Source organism: Mya arenaria, chromosome 3 (assembly GCF_026914265.1).
Source record: "Mya arenaria isolate MELC-2E11 chromosome 3, ASM2691426v1".
NCBI lineage: Eukaryota > Metazoa > Mollusca > Bivalvia > Myida > Myidae > Mya > Mya arenaria.
Genome location: NC_069124.1, coordinates 34,859,528 through 34,869,470, shown reverse-complemented (window position 1 = coordinate 34,869,470; position 9,943 = coordinate 34,859,528). Strand labels below are relative to the sequence as shown.

The 9,943-nt window shown below is 36.5% G+C and overlaps 1 protein-coding gene across 1 annotated transcript in view; it reads right to left on the bottom strand.

The window, feature by feature from the left end:
• Positions 1-2,337: 2,337 nt before the first annotated feature.
• The window catches only part of LOC128229244 (deleted in malignant brain tumors 1 protein-like), a 65,096-nt gene continuing 57,490 nt past the window's right edge, over positions 2,338-9,943 (bottom strand). The window contains exons 45-48 of the mRNA XM_052941012.1: positions 9,220-9,386; positions 7,872-8,060; positions 5,706-5,834; positions 2,338-4,763 (exon numbers count right to left, since the gene is read on the bottom strand). Of these exons, the coding sequence (XP_052796972.1) occupies positions 3,850-4,763; positions 5,706-5,834; positions 7,872-8,060; positions 9,220-9,386 (1,399 nt within the window). The 3' untranslated portion in view covers positions 2,338-3,849. The remainder of the gene's footprint in view (positions 4,764-5,705; positions 5,835-7,871; positions 8,061-9,219; positions 9,387-9,943) is intronic.

Here is a 9,943-nt window from a genome sequence, read left to right as displayed (position 1 = left end):
TTCAATATAACTTGTAGACCAACTTAGCCCGATCTTTCAATATAACTTGTAGACCAACTTAGCCCGATCTTTCAATATAGCCTGTAGACCAACTAAGCCCGATCTTTCAATATAGCATGTAGACCAACTAAGCCCGATCTTTCAATATAGCATGTAGACCAACTAATCCCGATCTTTCAATATAGCCTGTAGACCAACTAAGCCCGATCTTTCAATATAACTTGTAGACCAACTTACCCCGATCTTTCAATATAGCCTGTAGACCAACTAAGCCCGATCTTTCAATATAACATGTAGACCAACTAAGCCCGATCTTTCAATATAGCATGTAGACGAACTTAGCCCGATCTTTCAATATAGCCTGTAGACGAACTAAGCCCGATCTTTCAATATAGCCTGTAGACCAACTAAGCCCGATCTTTCAATATAGCCTGTAGACCAACTAAGCCCGATCTTTCAATATAGCCTGTAGACCAACTTAGCACGATCTTTCAATATAGCCTGTAAACTAACTAAGCCCGATCTTTCAGTATAACCTGTAGACCAACTAAGCACGATCTTTCAATATAGCCTGTAGATCAACTAAGCCCGATCTTTCAATATAGCCTGTAGACTAAGCTCGATCTTGAATATACTTTAATTTGTCAAATGATGTACTGAAATTCCACTCCTAAACAAGCGTCTGGCCTGTGCTTTTGTTATAATCTTTGATTCCACAAAAGTTGTATATGAGCCCTTGAATAGTTTATCGTTGTTTAATTCCTGATTCTTGAATTTCACGGATGACACGGTAGATTGTCTAGGTTGGTTTGCAACTGCAGAATTGAAGCAAGCGCGTATACGTCTTCAGAGGCATCATGAGTTCCAAAATATACACCTGTAATGCACCAGTCAATTGTAACCACCATCCCCACCGCGGGGAAATGGGCCGTGTTTTTACCTTTTAGGTGGCCCCGCAGTGCCGGGTAAATGCGGTGGTTTTGTCTTCGCTTTAAATATAGCGGGGAATGGGCCTTACCTAGGGTCCCTGGGGTGCGGGGGCATTTTGCGGAGATTTTACCATCTGTTCGTCCCCGCAACGCGGGGATTTTTGCCGGGGTTGGCTGGACCGAAAGTCAAAGTCCCCGCTCTTCCCCGGACCTGGGGGAGCCGTGGTTACAATTGACTGGTGCATAATATCATGAACCAAACTTGCCAGGCGGTAACTCTGTCTCCCGGGGTATACTATTCTTAATAAACGCAGTCTGTCTGCGAAGCCTATATTTACTGGGACAGAAATTCCTCCTTCTTGATATTTTGGCACTAACGGGCTTGCGTCAAACATGACATTGTGTGCCCACAAGCAAAATATGACTTCCAAATACCTCAAGCCAGCTTTTGAAGACAAGAAGTGCTTCGCTGGCTGCCACGCTCGTCACTTCTTTACAGTGCGGATATAATACCCCGCCTGAAACTCGAGGCCAGTTATATTAGAGGCAGCGGTGAGAATGTATCCACATTTGAGTTTTAGGCCACAACAAATTGATCATTTGTTCTACGAACTTTGCCAAAAAAATAGTAGGAGCGAGCGAGCGAAAAAACAACAACTTTTTTTTTAATTTAAAGGCAAATCCGAGGCGAGCGAAAAGCGAAAATTAAAAAAAATGTATATTTCTTACCAAATTTATCATACAATTATGTCAAGAAATGCCTTTTAATTGCAAAAAAGTTCTCAGTTATAAATGAAAAGGTTTTGATTGTATCACATAAAAATCTGTCTCAATATTTAACAAATGGCAATAACACATGACTATAATCCATTGACTATGACACTTATTTTCACTTAAAACGTGTAGTTTACATTACGAAAACTGAAAATAAACTGAAATCATTTAAAAGATTTTAAACATTATTAATATGTTAACATTCCCTATATAATTAATAGATGGATCACCTTCGTCCGACACTCGTTTGACGAATGACCGCCCGCCCGCCCACCGCCAACTACATAAACTAATTTAATAAGCCGGTTTCGTTGAAAGCCTGGTTAAAATAAGCTAACATTATTACCACGCCGCCAGACATGTGAACTCTACCGGCGCTTTTGAGACCCAAATACCGCTCTCCTGCTTATGAATTTATTTTTTTAAATTGCCTTAAAATTGCATTTTACGATCAGGAAGGTCTACAATTGTTACACTGCAGTCGTCTGTTCACACATTGCTGGAGCAGGCAGAGATTTACACCATGTCTGCAATGATCCTGCCAATTAGCCGAAACAAAGGCTATCAGAATGACAATATCTACATGCAGATTTGTTCCCGCAAAAGAACAAAAAATATAAATATAAAACAGAGGTAAAAAATATATAATGATTTATTTTCTGGAATGTTTAAATGCTTAACAGTGGAAACACAGTAAGTAAATGAACACAATATATTATATAGTAACCCACAAAACTGCATTCCTGTGCAGTCGAAAAGTGCACGTGGTACACGATCAACAATGCACTTTCATTAGAATCTAAATCACAACATCAATATTTCTTTGCCATACCCAGACAAAACACCCAATAGAAGAGCTCCTATTCGATTCAAACACTACCTGTGTCTTTCGAACTTGATGATATGTATATGCGCTCATATAAACAGCAACATGTGTCATTATTTACAACATATATTAACACAGCTACACACTGAACTAAGAGTTGATTTCTACATAAATTGATTAAACCATATCAATATAACATCCACTTATCCATTTCCAACAGCCTCAAAGTAATTCTTTCTAAAGATAATCTTACTTTAATGTAACTTACATTGTATATTCATTTTCAATCCAAGCGATGTAGCATGGAAAGTGACTGAGACAAAGTGTAAATGAAAAAATAATACATGAAATAATGGCTGTTCATTGATTAAAATTTCGACATTTGAAAAAAAAATGAGCTGATTTTTTCAGAACTTTATAAAAGTATTATTGTTAACAACGTTGTTAACGGCATCGTTGTTAACGGCATCGTTGTTAACGTTTAAAGGTGGAATATTGCATGACGTCCTGATACATCTAAATTAAACAGGCACAGCTGAAACAGTTATTTCAATATTTGTTAGAAGTGTTTTAAATCATGTGTGTGTCAATAAAATACCAAGAGTAGTAAATATTTGAAAGTTAACAACGATGGCATTAACAACATTTTTAACCTTAAAAAACAGATCTGAACAATTGGCCCAATAATTTTCTAACTACATATTTTTGAGTGTTAAAAAACAATTGTGATTGAAGTTTCATCTTTTCAATTATATAAAATAACTAGGTTATTTGGAGGATGTTACAGTATAGTTTAACAACAAATGGCAAGAAAGTGCAGTTATATGTATAAGCAATGTTTCCAAAACAAAAATCCTGACCCATTTTAAACAACATGTATCTTGGATTAAAAGAATATCTTACATTTTTCCAACAAGCGAATGACAAAATATTGTAAAATCAAGAATTTCAGTAACATTTTATGTCAGTTTTTCCAATTAAATTGAACTTTTTGCTTGCAAAATAAAATAAATTATGTTTAAACAAAAATAAATATTACTTTCAAAATTAGATGATACTACTACACAGAAATATCAATTAAAATAAGCAATCATTTGATATGATCATTGACGAGATGAGGCCAGTGTTACATATTTTTGCATATCCAATTGGGTGATAACTTTACAAGAAAGAAAAAAACTCTTTCGATTGACCAAACACAGAATCATTCACCACACAGGTATCCATAATATATCAACCTTGGCAATGCAATGTGATCATACAGCAAATAAATTAATATCTCAACAAAAACACAATATCCAAATGAGAGAGTTCAAATCATTATGCATTAGATTTATTCCCCAAAATATCATTTTCCGGGAATGTTATTTCGCCAATGGCTGGCAGAGACTTTGGGACCCCATTGACTTGTCCTTCAATTGGTGAGTCGAAATCCTTGTTGGCATCGTATAGGGGATTGCTAAAGGCCCCTTTGTTATCCCCGTCTGAGACTCCTTTGCTGTAGTGAGCGCTACCATTGGCACCCAACATCATGTTATCCTCATTCGGGGAATTGAACGTTGACCCGGGTGACGTGGGTTGGAGATTCAAGTCATACAACTGGTTACTGGCCGTAACCGTTCCATCATCATGTCGCGATATCACAGAATCGTCAAAATGTTCCCTGTACGCGGAAGCCTTCCGTCGCCTGAACCTTATCACCACAAATGCTACAATGATAGCTATAACAAAAATGATTACTAAAGGTACAGCAACAATCACTCCAATGTTAGCCCTCGATGATGATGATTGAGCAGACACAGTTATGTCCATTCTCCTTGTTGTTTGTTCTGTTGTGACTGGAGATATTTCAGAATGTGTTGTCTGCTCCTTTGGACTTTCTGTGGTAGTTTGAATGTTGGGTTTTGGTGTTGTTTCTGCTTTAGGCGTTGTTTTTGCTTTAGGCGTTGTTTTTGCTTTAGGCGTTGTTTCTTGCTTCATTGTTGTTGCTGGAGGGGCAGTAACTGGAGCCTTTTTGGTGGTGGTGGTTGGACGCGGGGTGGGAGCTGGGGTGGTGATGGGAGGGCGTGTTTGTCTGGTTGTGGGTGGTTGTGTCGGGGGCGGTCTTGGGGTGGTGGTGTGGGAAGGTTTTGTTGGTGCAACTGTTGTTGTCCTCTTGGGGGTGGTTTTCACCGGTGGGGCAGTTGTTGCCAGTGTGGTGGTCGTGACGGGAGCACTGGTAGGGGGTGGAGCCACTGAAATAGTCAGAATGAGATGCATAAACTAATATTATGTTTGGAATAACCCTATTTCAATAATAAAGTGGCTAGAAAAAACAAACTCTTTATGATAATTTCTGGGATATGTGTTCATTAAAACAATCAAATTTGTCTGAATTACATGTACATGTCATTAGGTTTTTAATGTAAAACGGCACTTATATATCTTGCTATTGAGCTAGCTTTTACAGTGAAGCGGGAAAGTGTCTCTAGGGTTTGATCCCAACAAGATGCACAAATCATATTAAATTTTATGAAGCCTGTTAAATTTGGTGCCCAACAAGGGGCAGCTGACACCTTCATATTGATGCAAGGTTCAAAATCACCCTCATGGCCGTTATGTCTTGCTATCAAGCTAGAGTTCAAAACGTTGCAATAGAGTGTCTGCCTGCAGAGCACAGGGTCCTAGGTTTGATCTCTATACAATGCACAAAGCACGTATTTGCTGTGTGTTATAGATACGCATTTGTATGTTGCAGAAATGCATGTTTTTACTGTGCAAAAAGGTTTTTAGACAAGATATTTTTGTACTGATCATCCATCAAAACTACATGTACAATCATGAAGAAGCTTGAACCCGAATATGGTTTCCTGTGCCCCGAATATTTTATATCGGGTCACCTACTAAGCACATAACATATATATCACGTCGAAGACCTGTTGACATTGATCAACTTGTGGGAAATGTTTTATTTTTTCATCAAAATCGGAATATAGACACCATTTTGGTACAATATTATTTACCGGTACTGACCCAATATGAAAACATATGGGATCACTGCGAGACCAATTCCATATGACCAGCTCTGGACCATTGGAGTTACGCCATTCATATTTGAGGCTAGTTTGAGACATGATATACAAATATATCAATATGCAAAATCATAAAGATTGTGTAAAACCAGTATGTATACGAACCCTGACAGATGACGCCAACATCTTCTGTGTGATTACAGTTGTGGGTGCCTAGTCCACGATGGGAGCAGTTGAAGATGGTGGATTCATTTCCTTTGCACTTCATGTTGTCAAACCAGATACGGCCTGTGCCTGCAATCAAGAAGATGTTGAGATTAGATAGTGGAGGACTGTGTCGTTTTGTTGATAATTAAAATAAAACAGCATTCAGAAAAATGCACAATTCGTAAAAGAAAAACAATTTGACGAAACACATTAAAATTTTACAATCACCATTACTATGATACATATCAGTAAGAGAAAAAATTGATTAAGAAAATTAGAGTCACAATTTTAAATGAATATAAAAATGAGAAAGAAGGAGAAATTTGTGAGAAAAGAGAACACTTGTTTCACTAATATTTGCAGTTCCAAAGAATGGACATAATTTTTTTTTGAAAAGACTAAAAAGAAGCTGAGGAATAAATAGTTTCTGATGTGGGAGGATGAAGTCATGTAAAGGTTTTAACAATGCAGCACATCAAAATAGTCAGAACAAATGTTTATTTTTGTAAGTACGGTGACATAGAGATGACAAATGCAGATTATCTTTAAGGTTGTGGCCACAATGTACTATGCACTTTCACGTTCCAAAAACTAAGTTGTTTCGTGACCATGACTTAGTAAATATGTGGCCAGAAGTCATGGGAACAAATAAGTAAGTTCTTGGAAACGAGATCATGGCCATGACTTTTTTAACTTGTAACCAGAACTCACTTACTCGTTTCCATGACTAAGTATGTAGCGGCCATGACTAACTATCTCATTCCCTTGACTAAATTGTTGGACTAAGTAAGTAAGTCGATCATAGCCACAAGATAAAAAAAAAATCACACAAGTCACCTCTTTGCCATGATACATATGAGATATAACACATAGAAACCTGCCCCTGAAAGACAACCAAAAACTGAAGTAAGTAGAAAAAGAGGCTTGTTGTCAATGAAAAGAAAGATGAAGATAAATTGCTTTCTTATGTGGAAGTAGGAGATCTTGTAAAGCTTTTAAAGTATAGCTCGTTTCGAAAGTTTTTAATTATAACAGGCTTAAGTATCCCACTTTAACTAGCCAAATTAGTTACTAAAATAAGTGTTTCATCATAAAGAATAATTATGATGATCTCATTGAAAGTCTCAAAATGAGAAAATAACACACAAAAAAACAAACAAAAATTGTGGGCTTAGCTTAATTCTGTTACAAGGGAATTCAAGAAAATGGGGCCTGAACAAAGATTGATATACATTAAAGATAAAATATGAAGAAAAGAAAACTAGGAAGAAAACCACACACAGAAGTAAGGCAAAAACAGGCTTGTTGGTAAGTATCCTCAATTAAAGTTGAATGATATATAGAGGAATGAGAAACATTTACACTTGGTATTGAAATACAGAGGCAATAACCCTAGAGATTTTAGAACTAGAAAGTAAAATCCCTGGAAGGACATAGTCTGTTACACACCACACTAAAAATGTAAACAAGAGATAGGGGTTCTTATTACCTGGAACCACTGAAAATGTGAGATTTGAATATTTTATAATGCAAAATATAAAAAAAAAAACATTGTAAAGTTATTAACACATTCATTTTTCAATTTTTCAGTTGCTACCTGGTTAAATTGTGTATGTTTTCAGTAAGCACAATTTATAACCAGAACCCTAATGGCAGATAAGCTTTGCTAATTTAATCATCTGTGGTATGCTCTTCTAAAAAGAACATTTGGATTCCAACAAGGAATCATTTTAAAAACAATTTATATATTAACACAGTACTCCAGCTAGGCCTTACCGTAATGGAAACACCCTGATGTGCCTTTTATTTGACAGAGTAAATTTTCAAAAATAAGTATAAAAATAATAAATATACATCATTTTGACACAAAAGAAAAGATAACAGCTAAGGTATTCAAAACAAAATATTAGTATTGAAAGTAGTTACAACACATACACACAATAAGAAATGAACATTGGCCCTTGCAAGTGCCCCATTATGGCTCATTCAATGCACATCAAAAGTGCCTTTTCTGACCTAGCATCTGGCCCTTTTCAATTCCTGGCTGGAGCACTGTTAAACATAATACATGTACATGTAGATTTATTAAAAAGTAAGCTTAAAATAAATCTTTTTTTCACATACCAGGTCCAAAGGGAGCCTTCTTCAGTGCTGTTCCCCCATAGAGCCCAAGCTGACTACACGCTACCCGGGCATCCATGTTGTCCCAGTAGTCATCACATATCGTGCCCCACTCATTCGCCCCGGTCACAAACACCTCCACACGCCCCGTGTGATTGTTAGGACCGTCCACTAATCGAATATCCTTTGGCACTAAAATAGTAGGGAAATATGTTCATATCATGTGGACTATTTGAAACATTTACTTGCATCTATTTTTGTGTGAGCTTATAATACATACTCTGAATCTAAAGATATTAGTTTAAACATAGACAAATACATGTAGCTAACCAAAGCTTAAAGGCAATTGGTTTAGTAATGCCAGGGGTTTACTAAACAGTTCAAGCGGAAACTAAGGTTACATTAAATAATTTTGGGGTTCAGTACTATGTACAAAAATATTGTAGATCTGCTGTAGAAAACTTTGGTAAGATTTTCATTGATTGTCTTCAAGTCTAGTCTGCACATATTGGTTGAAAGTAACTGCTGGATAAATATTGGCATATCAATGAGCCATATGCAGCCAAACATATAAACCTTGCTATGTTGTCCAAAGGTTATCTTTTGTCTAGTTTGCATATTTAAATGATTTGATTCGTTAAAAGTAAAAGTATTGGTTTTTCATTAAATCTTTCTGCTACCTTTGACCAATCCAAAAAGCGACAACAGCTTTATACCATTGGCTGCTGCTTCATCAGTCAACAAGAGCACAGATAGTGAAAACCAATGCGCTTTGCTACACATTTGTTACACATGTATCAAGTTTCATTTGAAAAAAAAACTTAACATATTCTATTATTTGTAGCTCAAGGTGTAACTGTTTGCACAGAAAAACCCAGCCAACGACACTGGGGACAATATCGAGGTTTGGACAATAAAAAAGAGGCCCACAAGGGCTACTGACATTACTTATTTTAAATTATACAATTAGAATGTACATACTAGTATGAACCAACATTAAAAGGGAAGCAATCAGTGAACCTTATATGTTTTCCTGCTTATTTGTAGCAAAGGGCAAAGAGAAAGTTCATCACAAGTTGTCTCCCTTAGATTATCTTTTGTTGGGGATACACCATTTCAGGGTCATAATACATACATGCATGGGCAGATCTGGCTGATTAACATAAAAAAACACGAGCTCTCTTGGATATTTAACAAGTGTATAAGTTTGATTAAGATACTATATAAACTGAAGACTTAATCACGTTCACAAGCAATTGTTTACAGACTCACAGATGTCAGACACTGCGCCATTGCAAAAAACAACAACACGACAACAAAGAACAAAACACTAGCAAGCCCGCAAACTTACCCACATGTTCCCTGTAACACTGAGAAAATGCCCCGATGTCACGACCTCCCATACACAAGTCTGTAAGGAATGTGGAGTTGAAGCCCGTGTTAAGGCAGGTCATTGGGGAAGCCTCGTTACCTGTGCAGAAAAACCCTGTCACCCATGGGATGCTGAATCCCAGACTTCTGAAAGCAAAACCAATGGTATTAATTTAGCAGTGATAAAAATGATACCATCAGTAAGTGCCAAACATATTGAACATAATTAAGGATTGATCACACTTTTCTTGCTTTTATGCTGTATGGACACAGTTGGGCATGCAGGATAATTCCAAGAAGCACGCTGGCACTTCTTGGTAATTTGCTCTCTTGCCCTACTGCATTCATTATCAATAATAATTTAAATGTAAATACATGTATGAGTATTGATTCATTCCGAATAAAAATCAGCAGTTTTTTTTTACAATTGAGTATTTGTTGTTAAAGAAATTAACAACAAAAGTAACTGAGATCACATGTTTAAATAAAAGAATAGGTGATATTTGTTACGTCGTATATCATTGGTTTTTAAGGTCACACTATTCCAATCTGAAAGTAACATGGAAATAAACAATAATGTCATAGCTCCTTGCAAGTAATACAATATGAACGTCAACTTTTATCTATACAAAGGATTAGGGGAATGTAAATATTCATCAATACCACAACTGACCACCATGTTTTGGGTTTTTATCTTAACCTTA